This window comes from Vidua chalybeata, chromosome 2, assembly GCF_026979565.1.
Source record: "Vidua chalybeata isolate OUT-0048 chromosome 2, bVidCha1 merged haplotype, whole genome shotgun sequence".
NCBI classification, from domain to species: Eukaryota; Metazoa; Chordata; class Aves; order Passeriformes; family Viduidae; genus Vidua; species Vidua chalybeata.
In genome coordinates, this window is record NC_071531.1 from 7,747,411 (window position 1) to 7,770,284 (window position 22,874).

Here is a 22,874-nt window from a genome sequence, read left to right on the forward strand (position 1 = left end):
TGCCATTAAAAGTAATTTCAAGTGATTGCAACATATACTGAACTGGATTTCTTGGACTCAGGTAAACCTGCAATTTCCTCATTTCAACCTGAAGCACTGTCCAGGATCTCCAAAACATGAACAATTTCAATGCCCCCAATTCAGACATTCCCAGTAAAGGAGACTAATTCAGTGAGAACATCTTTTCTGAAAGTGGAACAATTATCTCCTAACAGCAGGAAAAGTTCAGCACATTAGAGGGCAAGATGATAAAAAAGTAGTTTCCATTCGTGCTGCTGTAAGTCCGGAAGATCACCTTTTACCACAAGAGCAAAAGAGTTTCTGAGGAGGTAGCTCTAAAAAAGACCCAAGCCAGAGATCAACCACTTGCTTTAACTACACTCACTATCTGGTTTAGGAAAATCCACACAAGACTATCTTTCTTTTGAAGGATAATTTAAACCAAACTGCTGCGGCCTTAGGGCCACTGTCACACATCAGATGCAGCCACACCTGCCCCAGTCAGCTGAACAAATCCTAAACAGAAGGAGCCACACCTACAAAGCCACAAGGAATAAATGCACTCGAGAACAACTGTTCTTTGTTTTATTGAATGGTTGAAGCAGGACTATAATCCAGGCATACTTAAATCAAATGTTGGTCCACTCTTATCATCAAAAAGAACTAATTTTTTTTTATAATAATAACATTAACACAAATGGAAGGAACATGAAGCATCATAACAGGAACTTTCAACTGTAAGTGATACTAGACCATGACCAGACTGGTGCTACTTCAGGATTTACAGACTGCACTGTACAGACCAGCCACACCAGTGTTATTCACCTCCCAACCACTGAGGTTCTGAGGAAAGGATCCTTCTGTGTACAGCTCACCTCTGAGCCATCAACATGAGATCAAAATGCCATTTATGCTACTAGAGTCCTAGGCTGAGAGAAATATTTCTATATTTAGTATTTTACTGAAGAATATTTACTATCCTCTCTGAAGTTACATATAACCATTATAAATATTTACATCAAACATTTACAGCTGGTTCATAATATACAACACAACATTTTAGCTATAATTTTTGATCTTCCAGTGCAAAAGTTTCAAACAACATGTTGCTATTGTAATTTCAGTTTATCTGGTTTGCAGAGGCAGTACAGGGCATTTCAAAAACTCATGTTACAAGATAAAAAAAATGGAATGATGTCACTTTAATAACAATTACTCTGGGGAGTGTTGTTTTGGTTTTTTTAAACAAGCAGATTTCAATTCCTAAATTCCATCTGGTGCTACTACTAACATTTAAAATAGTCTTGAAAGGGGGAAAAAATACTTAGAAATAAATACACCTTTAAAAATTTTCCACAATTAACCATGTCAGGACATTTGTTTTCCACACAGGCTAAAGGAGACCTTGCTCTTCGTCATCTTCCTACGCTGAAATACGGTGCAGTTCAATCCATTCTTATCTTCTGATTTGTCATCCTATAAATAATGCTGTCATAGCCAGGATCCATGTTCCAGAGGTTGTAGGAGATAACTATCACAGCTAAAGCAAGACCTATCATCATCCACAGAACAATGTTGAAGATTACAGAGTAGTCGTAGTTATATGGATAGGCAAGGTTATATGGATTTTCGGTTTTACTCTGCAATAAAGAAAATATTTATTACTTTAAAGTGAGCTCTGCACACCAAACATCTTGACTCCATCCAAAGTCTGAGCAACCTAAATAAGAGAGATGCACTTTTGTCTAGACAAATCTGATGCAAGGGCACAGAATGCAAAAAAGTGATTACGTGAGTGACATCAGTGGAATCAAAAAGAAGAAGGTGGCAGGAAAATGAAAGCCAAAGTCCTGAACCTGGGGCAGAACAGAACCCAGGTGACAGCACAGGCTGGGCAGCTGCAGACAGGGACTGGAGCTCCTGGAGGACAAGGGGAATAGGAGCCAGCAGTACCTCTGGAATAACACAGGACAACTGCATCCTGGACTGTGTCTGGAGTCCAGTCAAGGAAAAGATGTTTTCCCACAGCTGGGAGGCAGGACTTGCCTGCACTGGGGAGACAGCACAGAAAGGCAAATTCTAACAAGGCATAAGGGGAAAAGTTTTCACTATGAAAGTGGTTAATGCTTTGGAGCAAGAGAGGCTGTGGAACTTCCAGGGATGGACTTTCCAAGAACTTGGCTGGACAAGAACCTGAGCAACTTGATCTAGCTCCTAAATGAGTCCTGCTTTGAGCAGTACGTTGGACTGGATGACCTCCAGAGCCCTCCTCAAGTGAAGTTACTGAATGATAAAGTGAAGATCAAGACAAGTAAACTGCACTCACACCTAAGTCATAGTCAGCATTTTAGTCCTTAAAAAAAAGTGGCACTCAGGTGAACTGATACAGTTTGGATCACTTTTAATAAATGAGATGTAGAAAAATGTGGCTCTACTACCTGTGAAGCCTGGAGAATGGAGCGAGTCTTCCTTGAGAGGGGAGAGTTAAACTCCTTCACAGCCACCACTTCTACTACTGCATTCCCACCATACAGATTAAACATCTCATCCGCAAACTGGAAAAGAAAAGGTGGCTTAATTAAAAGTCTAGACTGCAGCCAGGAATTAAGCAGAGTTTTGTTAGCAAGATGTAGCAAAACAAAAGATGTCAGCTTCAGGAATAATTATGGAAAGCTGTAGAAGTTTACACTATTTTAGAATTTCATTAAGTGTCAACCTTCCTCTGGTTTACAGGGCCTTTTTCAGCAGACTGTGGCTTGTGCCTGCTTTCTGGGCTGAAACTTACTCTGTTATCCCTTTTACAAAAGACCCATCCCCACATCATTTCCTAATTGTGTGTCTTGTCAGTTCTAACAAAATATTTAGGTTCTTAAACTCCCACTGGGAAACTATGAACCTGAATATTTTAATCTGGTCCAAATGCTACTATGTCTAAATATATTTCTTTAAGGTCAAAGAGGCCAAAGAGCAATGCTTAGAGAAAACAAGTATTTTATTTAACAAATTAATGCTTTTGAATTTTTTCATCACACTTTGAAAACTCTCAAAAGTGACTGATCTTAATACAAATTTAACTAGTGATTATGTAAGACCTGCTGAAAAAATTACTTTCTTGAGCACACTGATGTATGAACAGCAGTTATTTTGAAGTCTTAAAAATTTACATTTACATAGCTTTGTGGGCAGGGGTAAACTAACCACTGCATGTTGGGATAAAGATATTTCCAGATTTCCAAGAGCCTCTTTTTGTGAGACATTCTGGTGCTTTCAAATGCAAAGTATTTGTTTAAGAAAAACAAACATATCAAATCATGTTGATACAAGGTTTCAATACACCCCTACTCCTTTATTTAAAATATCTAAACACATTGTAGAATCACACCAACACTTTCCACAGAGGCAAACTGTAACATTCAATTTTATAACTAAACAACAACATTTTTAAAACCAAACAACAAAAACAAGCATTAGGCAAGCCAGCACTAATGAAGTTACTTCTTTGTAGTTAAAATAAAAACTATTTTCTTAATATTACCAAGAGTGTTGTTCATTAGGTAGACAATATACCTTTTGCAAAGAGTCTACAAGAATTTGAGAAGCATCCTTGAACTGCTGAGAGTCTTCCCCATATCGTTTCCCAACCTCTTCCAAACCAGACAGTTCCAGGGAATAAAGGTCTGGAGAGTGATCTTTGGCTAAGTGCTTGTGTCGAGACAGCTTTGGCACAACATAGAGAGCAGAAAGAAATTAATTCATACACAGGTTACTTTTAAAAACACATTGCACAAAATCAATTTACTTGGACTAATCCAGTCTCACTTTTTACAGTCATATTCCATAATTAGGAAATGGAATTCTTGCCAACTTAACTAGAAGATGTTCATAATTGTTTCTTTTTTTAATTCTACAGAAGAAAGCAGATGATCATTATGTAGCATCTGTTCCTAACATGAGGTTACATCCACGTAATAGAGAGTTGTACTAAAAAGAAATAGAATACTTATTGATATCAGAATCTTCATTCTGTAATTGCCATGAAAATAAAACTCACAAGAAAACAAAAACATAACTACAAGATTTAGATACCAGCATTTCCTTGTTTGAAGCTGGTCCTTGCAAAGCTCAGTAGGTTGCAACTTCTACCTTGCACTGTCCATGTACAAAAGTAGTTTATTTGAGAAGTATCATCCAATACTTCCAATATGTAGAAAATCCAGCCAATACAATCCAAATTATCTCAAAAAAGAGTGACATTCTTTCATTTCTGCAGGTGATAAGATGCAGCACTGATATTTGCCTGCACAAGACAACAGCCTCTGAAAAGGAATTTAATCCCATCTTCCCAGCTACTTAAACTGCAGCATTTCTAGCCTGCAAAACAAAACCAAGTTTTTCTACCTCTTTCTCTCAAGAGCCCTATTTCTCTCCACTAGCCCTTTACCTAATGTGATTTTTTGAATTTTTCCACAATTCTTTCTTTCACTTCAGTACTTAAGGGCTGCAGATTAAAGGACACACAGAAAAAAAAACAAACCAAAATGAAACAAAAAGACCCACACACCACTGACCCACTAAAACAAACCCTAAACCACAGCAGCAAGACAGCAGCTTCTTAGTAAAAAGATCCTCAGAATGAAAAGCTAACCCCTCCACTGGAAAATTTCTACCACCATTACTATTCATGGCACAAAAGGCACTCCAGTCTTTTCAGATAAAGTGATATTTTGAAGCAAAATGGTGGACAGGGCAAAGAACATGTTCTTAACTACCATTATACTTCCCAAGTTAGACACCAAAGAAAGACCCAGCAAATTCTTCATTGAGTATTTCAGAATTGCCCCTGTTCTGACCAAACACAACACAAAAGAAAACTACAGATGATTAAGGTTCCCATTCACAATTGCACTGATGGGGCTGATACAAATAGAATGCAGTATTTAAACTGATGGAACCAGCTGATGACACACTAGAATATGTATCACTGGTTGCCATGTATCCTGCCTATGGCTTCTCTACTTTAAAGATCTCTGTGACACAAGACAGGGGAGAATGTTTCAAAACACCTTACCAGGCTTGCAATATCATGTAGGACTTGAAGTTCTGACAGAAAAAGCAAGTCAACCTGAGGGAAGAGGCAGAGACAAGTATTTCCTTTGATGAAACCCAAGTTAGGGAAGTCTTGTTTTGTTGCAAGTGTTTTATACCAGTTGTCTGCTACAACATCAGAACATGGTAGAAGGAAATAACTCTTTCAGTAAAGTTACTTAGAAAAAAATGTTTAAACTTAGTTTAGAAAAAATTAGGCGTGGGCTCTTAGGCAAAGAAAGAGGGAAGAAAAAGCAGGAAAGGAGAAAAGCATAAGCTAACTAAGAATATGGAAAAAAACCCCCACAGAAGTTCCCACTGAAGAATGTGTTTTACCTCATTGTTCCTGCTGAGGGAGTTGAGAGGGAGGGAGCTGAGGATGGAGCCGTCCTGGAAGAGGCGGTTCCGCAGCTGGCGCAGCGTGACAGAGAGATCCTCAAACACAGCGTTGGCCTTGCCCACCATGTACACCCTCTGCAGGGACAGCCACTGGTTACTGGCAGCACAGGCTCCTGCTCAGTTTCTCCAGCCACACACTAATAAGCAATCATGCTTTGCAATCTCCATTCCAGAATTTCAATTGGGTTTCCTCCAGCCACACAAGTGGAAAGAGGTTTCCCTATCTGGGACACGTGGAACCAGGAGTGAAGCAATACTCACTTCCTCACTGGGGGCCAGCTGCAACACCACGGGTGTCTCCTCAGAAAACAGAGTATGGATGGCATTTGCAACACTGTCCAGACTGAAAGGAACGGCCTGGAAGACAAAGTCTAGTCAGATTTTTGGGTTAAACAGGGGCTGATCTTAACTAAGGAAGAGAAGTAAAGGGTATGCACATTTCCAAAGTGATAATAAGTCATAAGAAGCTACGTGCAAAACAAAACATCACCTGTGTATCTATGAACAGACATTTTATTTATGTGGCAAGACACAATATACTCTGAAGAACTCCAAGGGACCATGACTGTGAATTAAAAGGATTATTTAGGCTTAGAGTATGGCCTTGTTTATCAGTAAAACAAGACCAACAAATATAGGGAAACAATCTCACTGCAAATGGAAAGTTATGAACCACAAAAAACTGATGGGTGAAAATATACCAGCAGAAAGACCAACTGCTGAAACAGAAAAAGACACATATAAAAAAACCTACTAAAAATAGAAGAAATGCTAGCACAGTATAGTGCCATTACTGGCAAGTTAACAAAACTGTTAGTTTTTTTAAACACTTACTTGTGGGTTTTATTTAAAAAAGACACAGAATGGCACATTTCCATTCACTACTTAAAGTGTCCTACTATGACAGAAGAGGCAACAACATAGATTTAAACCCAGGAAATTTTAACTTAACACAAGAACAAAGTTTTTTACTCCAAGGGTGGTAAAATACTGGCAGAGGTAGCCCAGAGGTCACGGAGTCTCCATTAGTGGAGATGCTCATATCCTGACTGAACACAGGGCTGGTCAGCCTGCTCTGGCTGATCCTGCTTGATCAGGGCGTTGGATGACACCATCTCCAGAGCTCCCTTCCAACCTAAAGGATTCTCTGTTGCTGTAAGAAGCCAGAGAAGCCTTAGCAAAGATAGACAGTGATAGGTAAATGTAATGTGTGTTGATTTCTTCTTGATACAATATAAGGGATGGTATTTCTAAGTGTTGTATTTCACAGTCAAGTACTTGAGGAAAACTCAAAAGACCACTTATAGGGCGATAGAGTACATCAAAAAATCAACTGCATATAAAATGTTATCACACACTCAGCTGAAGCAAAAAACTTAACAATTCTGATTTTAAAATATTAAGTTACCGTGGGAAGAAGTGGATTGGCACAAACTGTAAAGTTAGCTGTCTTTCAAGGAGAACGTGCTTTGGTCAAACAAAGCACGTTGAACTGAACTCGACACAGGAAGCCCTGGGTGATCTCAAGGGCCTCTTACCTTGTACAGAACCCTGACTAGGTTATTGATCTGTCAGTTATGGGGATATGCAAACTTCAAGTGAAGCCGGGAATAAGTGAACATCAGCAGAGAATCATGTACTTGTCATTAGACCACAGGAGTCCCAGGAATCACGTGACAGTTCCAAACGTGGATACTCACATTCTCAATGGGGTAAGAAAACCCTTTCACAGGCAGCTTGTCCACTCCCTTCACTGTCACCAGCACAGTGGCTTGCGGCCGGTGAAACAGATCCCCCACGCCCAGCCCAGGCCAGGGGAGGTCCTAGTACAAAATAACAAAAACAGTTGTATTTCACTGGCAAAGGAAGAGTTCTTCCCACTATTACAGCAAAGCAACTTATTATCCTGTTAATGCCTCTGTGCAGGACAGCCTGTTGGAAATTTCATGGGGAAGTAAGTTAATACTACACTGCTTTTGCTTTGAATAATGCCTCCAGTCAACCATGAAGGAACTGTTAGTTTAAAAGCTGCCAGCAACTTCATAGCAAAGTCTACACTAAGAAAACATTATAGATAATGGATACATGAGGAGTTACTTCCCATAATTAAATTATAAATACTTAAGTCTGTATTTAGTAAGTGAAGGCTGAACTTTAAAAACCCACTAATATCTTTATATTTTCAGTACAGGAAAGAAAAAGGGTGGAAAGGAAGGGGAAGAGAGGGATGTGTCAATCACAACAGGCAACTAATCTTAAATGTACAAATTTGCACAGAAATATAAAAAGATTTCTTAGTAGCTTACTACAATTACAAATCAGTAAGAGCACAGTGCAGGCTACTGATTGGTTTATTCAGGCACAAAATACAAATTCATCTGTCTGGAATAAAGGCAAACAGATTTCCCCATTTGTGTAAATGATATAACTGCCCTTTTTTTGAAAGCCAAATTAATTGCATTTTAGAATTAAACATCATTGACACTATGATTTGTATCACCTCGCAGAAACAAAGGATGCTCTTTAAAGCATCATCAGGGACAAAAATGGGGTTTGGTTTTGTTTCCCTTTAACAAGGGAAGAATACTGAATGACTCTTTCTGAAAATTCCCAATGTGATACAAAAATACTAAGAATTCCAAATTCTCCACAGTGGCCTTGCTGCACTGTCAGTTTATGTTCCTGGACTACAGCTTTGATGTGAGCTGCAAAAGAAGTGCCTGGGCCCTGCAGTACTCTCCTTACCAGAGCTGGAGGGTCACCACACAGCGACCTCTGCCTTAGGTTCAGCTTTCAGGAACTCTCAGTTCCAGGGCTGAACTGAAAAAGCATTCAAACACTTCCTTCCCTGCCTGCTTCTAGGATTTGAATTAATAGTAACAGAGAACTATTTCTAAAGGATGCTACAGACCCATTGCAACAAATGAATCCCAAGCTGTGGCAAAGGCACTGAGTGAGTACTGAAACACTTTCTTCCATGACACAGCTCTGGATGACCAAGATGCCAAACGGACAGAACAGGCCAAACTCCACTATTTTTCTGGGTGTCTTTATATACAACACACACAATACCATTCAATATATTGGTTTTTCCTGATAAAATAATCAACATTTACTCCTTAGTCATACTACTCATACAAGTTTGTTACTAGTTTGATGACAAAAATAGCAGAATTAATTGACAGCAAGGTATTTTCAAATTCCAAAACACAAACTAAGCAGCCTTGCATTCAAACCAGCCTTATCAGACCTCTTCCCTAGTTTAGTATGGAAGAAATGAGAACTGGTTGCCCTCACCAGCTCTGTGAGAATGCCTCAGGCTGCAGATTTCAGTATCTGGCTGCACACAGACACTGCCAAAGATATCTGGCTATTACACTTTCATCTACTGCTTCAACAGCCACTCATCCCTGCTGAAGCCCAGCATATAAATTCAGTAGGCAAGATGGAATCAATCCAAGCACTCCTGCTCATGTGCCCCACTTTAAACATTGCTAAAGTTGTATTTGAATACTTAATGTGGAGAAACGCTATCACAAATCACGTTTCCAAGGTTTTGGATTATTTCCTAAGTAACCAACATACTTGTTCTAACTCTGCTCAGCAGACAGGCTTGCTGACCTGACAAAAGGCCTGCCTTGCCAAGCCATTTCTCAGGCTTCAGATTACTCAGGAGCAGAGCCCTACAGAGAGCTTGTGTGCAAGAAGTGACAGTGGTCCCCCATGGATGGGGGGGATACAGCACACAGCCAGGTCTCAGAGGAACTGAGGAACAGCACTGGAAAGCCTCTGCAGGCTTCCTTCTACAGATGGTGACTCAAATTAGCCAAGCTAGCACAGCTTCTGGCTGCTCATATGACCCACACAGCTCTGTCCTGGAAACCACCCTGTCAAGTCATGCATTCCTCAAGACAAACAGGGCAATATTTTATATATTCCAGCACATGACAGGAAGACTTGTATCTTGAGTGAGCAGGTCTGTAGCTTTAGAGGCGTTTCACAATCAAGACCTGGAACATACTTCTTCAACAGAAAAGCCCATGGTCAGTGCAGCAACATCTGGGATCCGCTCGCCCGGGATCGGCCAACTTCCATCTCGGAAAACAACCGACTGAGGGGATCGTAAGATACTGAACTCACCACCACAGACACCTAAAAACAGACATAAAAAGCTGTCAGAGCTCCTGCAATCTTTTCCTTTACATAACAGGAAAAAGATCATATTTGAGCTTTCATCCCTTCTCCCTCCCTCCCTCCCATGCCTATCAGTTTATGGAAAGCCAGGAATGGGAACTGCTCATTTTAATGCTCTGGAATACAAAATAAGGCTTCTATACAGCAATGACTAAGAATGAACAGATCCATATTAACAAAAGCAGGACAATTATTCAAACAATAGCAGAGCACAGTTCTGTGTAACAAGCTACAAGCAGTCTCACAGTTCAGACCCGGTAAAGTGAACTCAGTGGAGCCAGGCAGATCCCAAAATCCTGTTAAGCTCACAAAGCACTAACACAGCTCTGTCTGCTTCCACGACTGCTTGGCACAACACCTCTGCTCATGCAAGGAACAGCCAGAGCCACTGAGCCCAGAGCAAGGAAGTCCAGTGGAATTTGTCAGTGTTGGCTTAAACCAGGCAGTGCCAGGACAACCTGGCTCCTGCAGAACAGCTCTGGTGTCCCTGCTCTGCCTCCTCCACCTCGTGACACCGTGAGATGTTTGTCTTCCTTGGATGCAGCACTGGACTGCAGACTGAGCTGACTGTGTGGAGCCACAACCTGCAACACTGGGTTTCCACTGCTCTAGGATCCCCCTTCACTCTCTTCCCCATTACTTTGAATAGCAAAGTTGACTAACAGCATATTTCTAAACTGTTCTGTGATGACAGCAATTTACTGCATCATAAAGTCAGAAAGGACTCCACAGAAATGAGAGAAGGGCTTGTTCCAACCTGGCTTCCTATCTTAAAGTCACTTAGGCACAGCTGCAACACTGTGTACACCAAAATTTACCTAAATAAATTTTGAAACTTCTTTGGTGTATATAAGCAGTAACACGCACCATGCACAAAATTTCAGGCATATGCTCCCCAATGAGCAATCTGAGTAGGTTGCTACCAGAAAACTGATTTGATACAAGAAAATCAAGTAATAGAGTAATAACTATTTGCAGGCCTGTATGTTCAAGTTCTAATTATACAATAAATCTGACTGCATAGCTCAAAATTACATGAGTAAGGTAACTATCTAAAGAAAATAGAAGTATTTATTCATGTGATCACTGAAAATTGGTTACCAATCCAAGCAGTGATATAAAATAGCTTTCTAAAATAGCATCTACAAATCTAAAGGCTATTTACAAAAACAATGCAACAGTAAACTGGTGTGTTGTACAGCTAAAAACTTCCCTAATATTAAATTAACTAATGTGACCTTGAAGATGCTGTTCCAAAGCCTGGCTCACGATCATGCATACAAATGTTGACAGTAAATCTGAGCTATGTTATGATAAACACACCAAAGGACAAAGTTCTGAGATGCAGGCTGGGGAGGGGGGCAAAAGGAAGGAAAGAGACCAAACCAAGTGATATTCATGGAGTAGAGTCAAGAATTTATTTAAATTGATGTGTTCCTTGGGTGGCCTGCTACCAATTTTAATGGTGGATCAACCCACATTTAGAAAGGTAGAAATGTTTCCAGACCAATTTCTTTAAGTAAGAATTTACAAAATGGCTACAAATCCACAGGATTTCACATACTGCTCTCCACAAGGCTGTTACACAGTCACATTATTTAGGGCAAACTGGCTTACCTGGGACAAGATTGCTCAGGTGGATAAAATCAGAGCATTAACCCTTCACAACTGAATTTCCCTCACTAGACTTGTTCAAGATTACAACGATTAAAACTAAATTTGAAGTTGGGAACATCAGCAGATTCCCTCCAATTGTCTATGGAATAGTAAACCTAATTCCTACCCTGCCAAAGCTGTTCCTCAGGTTCTCAAAAGCCTTTGTGAACCTGGAAGGCTAAGGAACATTGAGTGGGAAATATTTACACGTCCTGGAAGTGCCACCACGAGCCTGACTCAGAGAGGGTAACAGAGAGGCTGCAATGACCACAGAAACAGCTCAGAAAAACATGAAAATTCGTACAAAATAACAAAATAGGTGTGTCTATCACAGAATCATCAGAGTTGGAAGAGACTTCTAAGACTATCAAGTCCAACTATCAACCCAGCAGTGCCACTGTAACCCCTAAACTACTAAACCACATCACCCAGTGCCAGGTCCAGATGCCTCTTGAACACCTCCAGGGGTGGTGACCCCATCACCTCCCTGGGCAACCTGTTCCCACGCCTCACCCTGGCAGTGAAACAGTGTTTCTAGTCTCTGATCTGAATCTCTCCGTCTCAGCTTATAGAATTGGATTTTAACATAATTTGTACACAGTAGAAATTAATTTAATAAAGTAACATACTACATATAATTGGACATATGCATTTAAAAATACACTATATACTATCTAAAGTCATGTAATAATTTTGTTACGTAATTATAAAAATAATTTTATATAACGAATTTACACAATAAAATTATAGAAACGTATAACTTAATATAAACCAGCGCTTGGACTGAAAGGGACAGGATAAAAGGGTTCGAGCACCGTCTCTGGAGGTGGATGGGGGGTGGGGGCAGGGAGCTGCAGCACAGTGACAGCCCCTCACTGCCACCCCTCGGTCCCGAACCCGGCACCCACAGACACAGAGAGTCCCCCTCACCTTCACCCTTCACTCTTCCCCTCCCCAGAACCGCGGCCCGGTCCCTTTCCCACAACCTCCCCCCGCAGCGGCCAGGCGGCCCTCCCCGCTCCCCGCGGCGCTCCCCCGCGCCGGCCCGTGCCCGCTCACCCACCGGCGACACAGGCCGCTGCCACCAGCGCTGCCAGCCCCAGGGCCCGGCCGGCCCCGCCGCGCCGCCCCATGTCCGCCATCAGCCGCCGCCGGGCCGCGCCGCGGACAGACACCCGAGCGCCCCGCCCGCCGCCTGACGGACAGCTGCCGCAGCCAATCAGCGAGCGGTATACAGGATGATGGGCGGGACTCGGCAGAGTTGACCAATCGCCGGCGCAGCGCCGTCCCTGTCACGGAGCTGAGCAGTCAGCTGTCCAGCTGGGGGCGGAGTCTTTGTTTGAGTGGCGTTGCCACTTGGCCAATCAGATCGCCAGAGGTGCTGCACCATTTTCCTCCCCGCACTGTAAGCCCAGAGGGAGCGGCGAGGAGGCGGAGCCAAGTGGCAGAAGATTCAGCCAATCGGAGCGCGAGGAGTAGGGGCTTTGCTCCGCCCACTCTCGTCAGCCTGACGACGATGGGGCGGGGCAAGGCTGTGACTGACAGTCGAATGCACCATTCAGAGAGCAAGCAGCGGCTCCACCCTCTCGGCAGCCCTGTGGCGAGGGCGTCTTTGATGAGGCCGTGGGGCCGTGAGGGGCTGCTTCTGGCTCTGTGGTTGTCCTCGTCTTTCCCCTTGTCTGTGCCCCGCCGTCAGTGGTTTCTTCCTTAAATTTTGTTGAGAATATCCACAGTAACAAATCCATTGACTGCCACAGCCATGCTCATCTCACTTCAGCTGTCACTGCCAGTGATAGGAACAGGTAGGTGGGGCACTTTGGTCAGTGTATGTTTAATATTCCTGTCATATGCCATGATCATCACAATCAAGGGAGGTGGTCCTGCTCCTCAGCCCTGGTGAGGATCACCTGGGGTGCTGTGCCCAGTTCTGGGCTCCTCAGGACAGCACAGACACGGAGCTGGAGCAGGTCCAGTGGAGGGTGACAAAGATGATGGAGGGACTGGAGCATCTCCGTGAGGAAAGGCTGAGGGAGCTGGGCCTGTCCAGCCTCGAGAAGAGAGGGCAGAGAGGGGCCCTCATCCCTGTCTGCCTGTGTCTGCAGGGAGGGTCAGGGGATGGACCAGGCTCTGCTCCGTGGGGTCCAGCAGTGGGACAGGAACTGATGGCCAGGAAGTTCCACCTGAACATGAGGAAGAATTACTTTCCTGTGCAGTGGCCGAGCACTGGAACTGATTGTCCAGAGAGGGCCTGGAGCCTCCCTCACTGGAGATATTCCAGACACATCTGGACACAATCCTGTGCCATGTGCTGTGGGATGACCCTGCTTGAGCAGGGAGGTGGGAACAGGTGATGCACTGTGGTCCCTTCCAGCCTGACCCATTCTGTGATTCTGTGAAGTTGCGAGTATTTCTCAGGGTCTTTGTACATTTTTAGGCTCCAGGATCTTGATGAAGCTCTCTGCCAGTAAAGGCAGACAAAACCAGGCTTTTAGGGTGAATTGCCATGTAGGATGGGAGGTTAAGGCCTCCCAGTGCATTGGAAGTAAAACTGTGTTATGAGCACTTCAAATTAATAATCACTCATTCCTTACTCTGTATCATGCATCACAAAACCAGCACCACAAACAGCTTTTGTAAAATAAATGCAAATAAATGCTTGAGATTATATGATTCAAAACAGTTGTTTTCTGGAAGGCTTTTTTGTCCTGGATACCTCGGGAAGCAATGTGTGTGAGTTCACAGTAAATGCAGCAGTGCTAGGGAATGTTTTATCTGCTTTGCTGGGAGACAGCACCTATGTTACATCCTGTGGTAAGACTGTATTTATGTGCAGAACATGCCAAGGATTGCTACCCATACAACTATTTGGGCACAGCTATTCTTGTGTGTATTTAGAAATTCCAGCCAACTATAGAAACACTTTGAAAATGTGCCTGAGCAACATTTTTGTACTGGGAAAAAAAAAGGTTGTCTAGAAGAATGAGTGAGTGGGCACAGGAATGCAGGTAGTAAAAAGAAAGTGTGTTTACAGCAAACAGTATTTAAGAGAGTAAAGTTATATCCTTGTCACTGCCACATGATACTATGTGACAATTGGCAAATCACTTAAACTCAGCTTTTCATAGGTGGCAATAACAATCCCTTCCTTGTCTATGAGTTGTTTTGCATAAATTAGGAGGAGCTCCTGCTCATCCTGCTGCTGGATAGAAACTACACTTTGAATATGAAAATCATGCCAGATGCATAGGGTACTCTAAAACTCAGCAGTCAAGCAAGTTATGAGCACTTCAAATTAATACCCACTCATTTCTTACTCTGTATTGTGTGTCACAAAACCTGCACTACATAATAGTTTTGTGAAATAAATGCAAAAAAAAAAAAAAAAAAGGTTTGTGAGATTACCTGAATACTGTGGCAAAGATATGATCAAAATAGTTGTTTCCTGATGGGCTTTTCTGCTTTCAGAACAGGATTAGAAAAACACATGGGAGAGAAGGCCTGGATCAGTGAACAACAAAGATATTGAATGATTGCTTTTCAGTGGGCCCAGCTGGTTTGTGCAGTGAGCAAGGCATGATGATTTTGAAAATATAGTATTCTGTATTGTAAACTGATAATGCTGCCACAACATGTAAACCCATGGATTAAGGTTATGTGGGTTACCTTATTTTTGGCATTTGCTGTCCCTTGGGCACTTGACTTTGCAAGTGTAGTGTGCCATTTACTGTGTATATTTTAGCATAATTTCACAAAGTTTTGCCTGTCCAGGAAAACATGGTTCCTGCACCTTGCAGTCTGAAGTACAGATGAACTGCAGGTATGGTTACCTTACCTTCCCTTCCCTTCAGATTGCGTCTACACCCAAAATGTGCACAGAAATAAGGCAAGAAGAGTGACTCAAAGCAGTGAGTTTCTGAAACAACTAGAGGGCATTGGGTGGATGTGGTTGTATTTTAGATAGGAAGGTAGTGGGAACCACAGAACAGGAAAATGATCATATGAAGGAAGAAGTTTCTTCATCTAAATTAAGGATTTCTTACAAATGTGATGTGGAAGAGAAGGTGCCAGAGTGAATAAGACTCTTTTGAGAAAGTTATTTCTCTTATAACTGTTACTATCTGTGTGTTTCGTATCTGTGTGTTTTAGCAGTCATTTCAATTTTTAAAATTAACCTCTTGACACTGTTTTGCATAAAGCATTCACTCTGAAAGTCATACCACAACAAAAGAGTATCATGTGATTTTTTTTCACATTTGCAGAAGGAATTGTATTTTTGAGACTTTAGCATTCGCATTCTCATTTTCTTTTTCTGAACTTGTGGTGCTATGAATACTATAATGTAATTCTAGAAATAGAAGAGAAATCAGAGTTCTGTATTTGAAAAGTCTTATATTCCTTCTCTGCTTCTCAAATTGCTGTTCTTCTTGAAATCACAATGCAAACATGGTTTCTGAATTCTCTATCTTATGTTTTCCTGTTCTCATCTTGGTTTCTTCTTTGGGAAAATAATAAATAGAAGCAATAAATTTTATTATGAAACAGTCAAGTCTCACAAACCCTGTACTGGTTTCTAGTGCCCACTGGGTATATCTGTATGTCAGTGAAGCCCAATATAAGAGAATAATACCATCACTTTGTAGGCTGGCAGAGTTCTAGCTATTTTCTCTAGGCTTAATTTAGATCCCAGCTGTGCTTTGAAGAGAGTGAGTTTTGTAATCCTGTAAGCAATACTTGTGACAAAATCTACATGCAGTAAAATTATTCTATTAAACTGATTTCATTTTGAGCTTCTGCTCAGGGCAAGTGAAAAAATGAGACAACATGCACATTAGGTCAGAAATAATTTTTATAAAGCCATACAGTGCTAGTAGCAGTCACAAAATCAGCGTGCCAGCTGTAGGCAAAATACCAGCATTCCCTGGCTGTTTTAGGAGTGTGCTGTGCAGAAATGTCTTCAGCAGGAATTGCTCACGTGGCACTTGGATGCTGCCTTTGCCTCCAGCCCTGTCTGTACCAACAGCGTTATGGGTGAAGTGATGGTAGAAGAGGGAATATGAGGAAAAGGCTGAGTCAAAAAGCCCACCATTGTTCTAAACTGGACTGCTGTGTGATCACTGGAGTTCATTGTGTTACTACTAAATCTAGGCTGGTTGCTAGCAAAGTAATTGTCTCAACCATCATTTCCAGAATGATGCTTTAACTGGAAAATATTTTTCTGGCTGCTGTGATGACCGAGCCATTTGTATCCTGGAAAGAATGAAATCCCAGTGCCAGGTGGCACTTGGAGTTACCAGCTCCAGAGGGTGAACAATGCCCCTTTTGGTACTAGGTTTTACAGTCTCAAAGGAAATTTATACACAGAGGTTAAGCAAAAGATTTTGAAGTAAAATTGAGCAGACAAAACTCTTTTTTCTATTATGCTTCTGACCTGGACACATTGGTTGAATGTGAATAAACAGTACAGTTAGTTGGGCAACCCCTGTCCTGGTGTGGTGGGGGAATGGGACAAGGGGACTGTTTTGGGCAGTTAGTTTGGGGGCAGTTAGTTTGCTGACATCCTGGGAGGTGAGAGATGAGACAATTGAGCCCAACTTGGTGATTTATACTGGGTGGAATTTATACAGATCTCATGTGAGAAGTTGTTGGTCCTTGCTGCTGAATTGCTTTGTGATCTCCTCATTCCTATCCCCATTTGCACACTCCATCTATGTAAGCAGAAACAGTTGTTTTTGTAAATGTGGATACCAAGGCTAAATAAATGAAAGACAGATCAATTAATTTCTAAAGGACTCAAAACAACCCTCAAAAACCATTAAAAACCCACACCAAACCTGTTGCTACTGAGACAAATCTTAGGCTGTGTCAGAGCTGATTTCCTGAGGACTCAAAAAATAAGCAAAATGAGAGTTCTGCCCTCTCTAAAAGGCAGATTTGTCTTCTATATTTTTTTCCTTTTTTAAAGGAGAAGTGCCTTTCTCTTTTACTTCAGTCAGTCAATAGCTGTCTTAAAGAGGATTGACAGTTTTCTCTCTGTACAACTGAGCTACAGTTAAAGCCTCCAAATATGCACAAGAAGCCCATTTTAGGGTTCTTTTTGCTAGGTTCTATATGCACATCATATAAAGAAAACTATATGTCTCTTTTTGTGTATCAGTACAAATGTCACAAGGTCAAAATTGTGATCTTCTGATGCAGGTCCAGTAGACTTTTGGCATTTTCTAACAGTTCTCCCCATGGCCTTGTTTGTGACTTTGCCTGCACGTGTGGGCTCACTGGAGGTGAGAGTGCCCCTGTACCAGTGTTTTGTCATAGGCAGTCCCAGTCCTGCAGAGTTTGCAGTGGCTGGACCAGAGTATTGATGAGGTGACTGATTCACCTGAGGTCCTACAGCAGATAGGTGGGAAGACAAGGAGAACCTTTCCTCTGTGACCTTCAGCCTATTCTGCCCTCTCAGCTATTCTCTGCCTTCAGTGATTACAGCCAATTTTTAGAAATATATTTTACATTTTGTTCTAGAACACAACACTGCAGTCTGCTGAGACCATAATATTGGTGCAACGGTTCTGAGGAAGATGGTCATCTGTAATTCACTTAATCTTAAGTGGTTTCAAAGTCAGGTTAAACACTATTTTTTGTTAAGTCTACTTAATCAAAACATATTTTAATGTATTTTAACGTCATTGAAGATAGGGGATGAGTATGGTTTTAAGGGTAGTTGATATAATTAAAGGTACTCGGCTTCTCTATGTTGACATTGTAGCGCTAATGAGGAACGAAATCTGTGAGAAAGAACTCCTGAAACTGCGGAGAGAAATCCGCATGTGTGTGATGCATATGAATGGTAGTTGATTCGTGCGTTTCCTTTTCCTTCACCTTTTCCCGGTGATTTTGGCAGTGAGGGCTGGCCCGGCTGCCGGGGCAGGTGGGAACGCGCATCCCAAACCTGGGCGCTTTGGCACCATCGCGTGGTCTAAGCTGCAGCTGCAGCCTCGCTGCGTTTGTGTCGCGTCCGAGGACCGAAACTTTAAAGGAAGCTCCAACTTTTGGGAGCGCTTCATCTGCTCTGCCCTCCACAGATGCCCATCGTATCCCACTACCCACCCTTTCTGGGAAACAGTGGCTAAGAGCATGCACGGAGTGGGTGATAGAAATTGAGTCAGAAGTGTAGAAGCCCAGAAGATAAAGGGCTAATGGGTATGTCTCAAACACTGATAGCCAGATGGCTGTGGAGCCAACCAAGGGCTGTTGGTAATAGCAGACGAGAGCTCCGTAAGAATAGGTTGTGGCTGGAGAAGGGGCCCTGCAGAGGTAGGGCAGCGTTTTTCTGGACAAATACCCATGTTCTGGCTCCTGGAGGTAAGTCCAACCCAGTGCAAGCACAGCAATGAGATTGAGAAGCAGGTGTGGACTGTAGGGGGGATCGAGACCACTGAAGATCCCAAAGCCTCTGACTCATTTCCCAAAAGGCCTGTATGCATGGGCAGCAATAATTAATTTGCATGGAAAGCTAGAAACTTCTCTCCAGGGCAGAAAAAACTTACCTATAAATAGGTATCCCCACAAAGCCCAGTGCACTTGCTCTGCACCTCCATCCCAGGACCCTGGACACCACAGGTAGATCAACACTGGAGCAAGGACTGGTGATCTCTTGTCCTCTCTTTTCTTTCTCCCTCTTCAATTAATCTCTTTCCCTCTTCCCTTTCACCTTATCCCTTAATCCAAAACCCACTGCTTATACTAGGAGGTCTGGGACTAACATACCAATTTCCATACCAAGTGTGTAGTTTGCTAAAAAAACTTTGTAAGCTTTTGCAGGTACCCTCTCACTTACGGCATTCCATTTGACCACAAGCATCTACAAATCCTGGATGCTCCCTTCCCATTAAGGGAGGAGCATCATAACAAGGAACCACCAATTTTTGGTGGGAACTGGGATGAAACTGGAATTTGCTGTTTCCTTCCACGTCAGCATAGAATTTAAGTTATTCTGTCGCACTTGTTTGAGCTTACATGGTTTCATAAGACGTAAGAAGGCAATTCACTACAGTTTACTAGCTTATTATGAGGGAACTTGCCTTCAGTAGTGCCAGGCTACATCTTACAGACAATCTGCAAAACCTCATAAGCTGCACTGTGAGGAGATTAGCATACTTTAGCTGACAACACTTGAGGTATCTCCATTCCTAATTCTTGTTAAAGACTAAAGCTGGTATCTTAGTCACCCAAAAGTTAAAAGAAGAGCAGGAGCATTATCTCCTCTCTGGATGCAAGAGCAATACCAAGAACATTATCCCTTCTCTGGCACAACTGTTTAATATTAACATCAAAACCCAGCTTGAGCCTGTAGGTGTAGGCTTGTCAGCCACTTGTCACACAGTAAGTGTGGGAGTGACTCTCCAGCAGGTCAGAAACTCAGCAATAACTACCTGTGTCTGTACTCAAACACAGCTGTGACAGCAGGGCAGGGCTTTGGCTTCATTTCAGTGAAGGGTAGAGCTAATTTACTCTTTCTCCATAGCTATTAGGTTTAAGAGTTGGCTTCTGAAATTTGCCTTCATCACTTCTCCAACTGAGAAGGACAAAGGTGGTCTTTTACACTTTTGGTTAATGAGCCCTCTCTGCTGTGACCTTTTGTGTTTTGCAGCCCCACAAACCTAATATCCTGTTGTGACTACTCAGCCTTTCTGGAAATGCACTTCTTCTTCCAGTTTGAGAAGATTTAGGATGTGGTGAGAAAGAGAGAGAGTTAAATTTTACATTCTTCCCCCTATGGTTGAAGAGATTTAATTGAAGTTCACCCAGGGGAGAAGTCACTGCCAGCAGATAAACACCTTAGCTTGCTGTTTCTACTAAAACGGTTAACAATGGAGTAGTTAAGACTTAAAATATAATTTGTTGCCATTAAGCTTTTATGTTATCTTCATCCTGAGCTCAATAGAACCTCCTGTTGAAGGGTCCAGGTGCCTTAGATATGTTCTATATTCTGAGGGTAATAATTGCAACCGTTAGTGTGAAGATTGCTGAGCTAAGCTGATAGCTTCTTGCTTTTGAGAGGGGTGGTGGTGTCCATATTCTCCCACAACTTTGGTTATCCCCCAGACCTCTGTATTGCATGGGCTGTGGGTCTCCTCTCAGCTTACTGAAAAAAAGCTGAAGCTGAGAGTCACTGCTCGGTGATGACAGCTCTGTGAGCCAGGTCGTGGTGTGGCTGTAGGAACTTTGATGTAGCAAGGCAGGGGCTCCTGGCTGGAGGTGGAACTGCCTCAGCACTGGCGCAGATTCATACCTGAATTAAGTGATGATGTATCCATGGCTTTAAGCCAGATTTGCTTCTCTGTGCCCTTCAAATTAGACTTTCAAATGAGACAGCCAAATACAACATACTGACCATTCTCCTGTTAATCACACTTTCTTTAGTGGCAGTGCCAGTTCCACTCAAACACAGTTGTGCTGTCTCCTGGGTCTCATTTGTTAATGATACTTGCTGTGGGAGGACATCGCATGCTTGAGAGCTGAAGGGATGGCATTATAATAGTTACCATCTGTAAAGGCCAATGAGGGAACTTCAGGGAGATAGGAGGATGTTTTTGGTAATATACCACGTGAGAAAATGACCCTTTTCCCATTGCATCTTTCCTTGTGGAATCTGAAACCACACTGTAGCTGCATACACCTTCAGAAGGCTAAAGAAGGATGCAGCATTTCAGCTGCAAGCTACAGAAAGGCTTTTCCTTTGTCTCATTTAATAATTTCTCTAAGTATGTTTTTGGTGCTTGCTTTGGGTACTTTCCCTAGTGGTCTCTCAAACTGATTATAGACTTGCTCAGCTAATTTCCATCTGAGGGTTTTCTGTCTGTCATTGGGTTATTGGAGAGCTGTTGTCAGATTTAAAACAACCATTGTAAGGGTCCCTTGTGTTAAAAAAAAAAAAATCTGTTCATAAAGTGAAAGAAAGAAACTGCTCAAAGGGGCTCTGAGCTGTGGGTGAGGAACCAGCCTGAGCAATGGAAAATGCAGGGCTTTGTCTGAGCAGTTGTGTAAAAGAGCTCTCCAAACCAGCGTGGACTTGGGATAAGACAGATAACCTCAGTGGGATTGAATGGAGTTTACCTTTCAGTGGCTTGAAATGAAATACAAAGGTGATGCATGAAATGTATTGTTCTCATAAGCTCTATGAAATGTCAAACAAAAATGTCTTTCTTATAATGGCATGACAGAAGTTGAAAATCATGCAGGAAGGAATAGAGCATTGAAGTAAACAATTTGGTTTCTGAAACTATTGGAATGGAAAAGAAAATGTTGTAACGTGGAATACTGAGGGAAGGGATTAGAAAAGAAAAGATCCAGAAAAACCATACAACCTGCTTTGTGGGTGGTTAAAAGATGCTTTAGATTGATCTCTCTGATTAAATTTTGCATTTTCTATTTCTTAAAAAAAACCAAACAAAACCAAAAACTACAGTAAGACTTAGGAAAGCAAGAACCTTGCTGATAGAAAGTTACTTTTTGGGGGACCCTACTTCTATTTTTATGTATACTTATCCCGGATCTGAGACTTGGTTGTACATTTGCAGAATTCAGTGTCTTTTTTTTTCTTGAATCTCTATACCATTCTTTCTTGGAGCACATTAAAAATATTCACCTCTTTATAAACCATTTGAAGTAAAAATGAAACCCAAAGAACTGCTCCATCCAGTAGAAATGGGGTAGAAATGTCATCAGCAATGCTTAGTCATAAAAGACCCTTGCAGTATTTCCCTGAAGCAGCTCAACTCACTCCTGCTTGCCCCAGCCAGTCAGTCTTGACTAAGAATCAGAAAAAGCACTTTCTCTTGACATTGAACAAGGAACTTTGTTCAATTAAAGGTTGCCTCCAAAACTACACTGTCTCTTTCTCTGGAAAGCTTCTGCCAAGAACATTCTTGAGTCAATAAACACAACATTCCAGCATAGTGACGCTGCAGTGACACTGCATGGCACTCTACTGAATCTGGCTCTTAAAAAGGGACATTGTAGTGGGAATAAATTGTAGTACTTGTCCCAAACACAAGAGCTCATAAAATTCTTGCTATGATGTCTTAGGTTAATGCTCTGGAACACTGCAGTGATTTTTAAAAGCTGTTTTGGTGTTAGTTAATCTGCAAATTACTTGTTCTGAGATGGCATTTTTGTAAAACTTATGTAATAAAAATTAAATAATGATAATGTTTTTTAATGGAGAGGTATTAAAAGTGGCCTATTCTGCAGACCAAAGCAATAATATGTTGGGCAGCATCAAAGCATTAAACAAGATGGTTTGCATCATTAACACTAAATAAAATGGCTTAACAAGTCAATAAATGATGAGAATAAACCGAAATTATCACACAATACAGTTTTAAAGTGCCAGAAACAAATTTTCTGAAGCAAATAATTTTCCAATAAAACTAGATGGAATTTAAAGGAACATGTTTTGCTGATTGTTGAGTGCATGATCAGTTAAATACTATTTTGCATATTCAGTGTACTGTGTGTATGGTCTTCATAACGTCCTAGTGAAG

General features: G+C 41.8%; 1 protein-coding gene across 1 annotated transcript; it reads right to left on the reverse strand.

Annotated features, from left to right (window-relative positions):
• Window positions 1-571: 571 nt before the first annotated feature.
• On the reverse strand, window positions 572-12,526 carry ATP6AP2 (ATPase H+ transporting accessory protein 2). The gene is made up of 9 exons (XM_053935647.1): window positions 12,398-12,526; window positions 9,506-9,636; window positions 7,185-7,307; window positions 5,746-5,841; window positions 5,422-5,559; window positions 5,069-5,122; window positions 3,568-3,717; window positions 2,439-2,555; window positions 572-1,640 (listed from the first exon to the last, which is right to left on the reverse strand). Exons 1-9 carry the CDS (start codon window positions 12,474-12,476, stop codon window positions 1,446-1,448), a joined length of 1,083 nt encoding a protein of 360 aa, XP_053791622.1. The 5' UTR covers window positions 12,477-12,526; the 3' UTR covers window positions 572-1,445.
• Window positions 12,527-22,874: the final 10,348 nt, after the last annotated feature.

Excerpts from the sequence above, each read along its gene's own strand:
- ATP6AP2 (XM_053935647.1), bottom strand. The coding sequence starts at position 12,476 with ATGGCGGACATGGGGCGGCGCGGCGGGGCCGGCCGGGCCCTGGGGCTG. Across the intron at positions 9,637-12,397 it reads GGCAGCGGCCTGTGTCGCCG|GTGTCTGTGGTGGTGAGTTC; the intron begins GTGGGTGAGCGG and ends GTCTGTTTTTAG. Across the intron at positions 5,560-5,745 it reads AGCTGGCCCCCAGTGAGGAA|AGGGTGTACATGGTGGGCAA; the intron begins GTGAGTATTGCT and ends CTGTCCCTGCAG.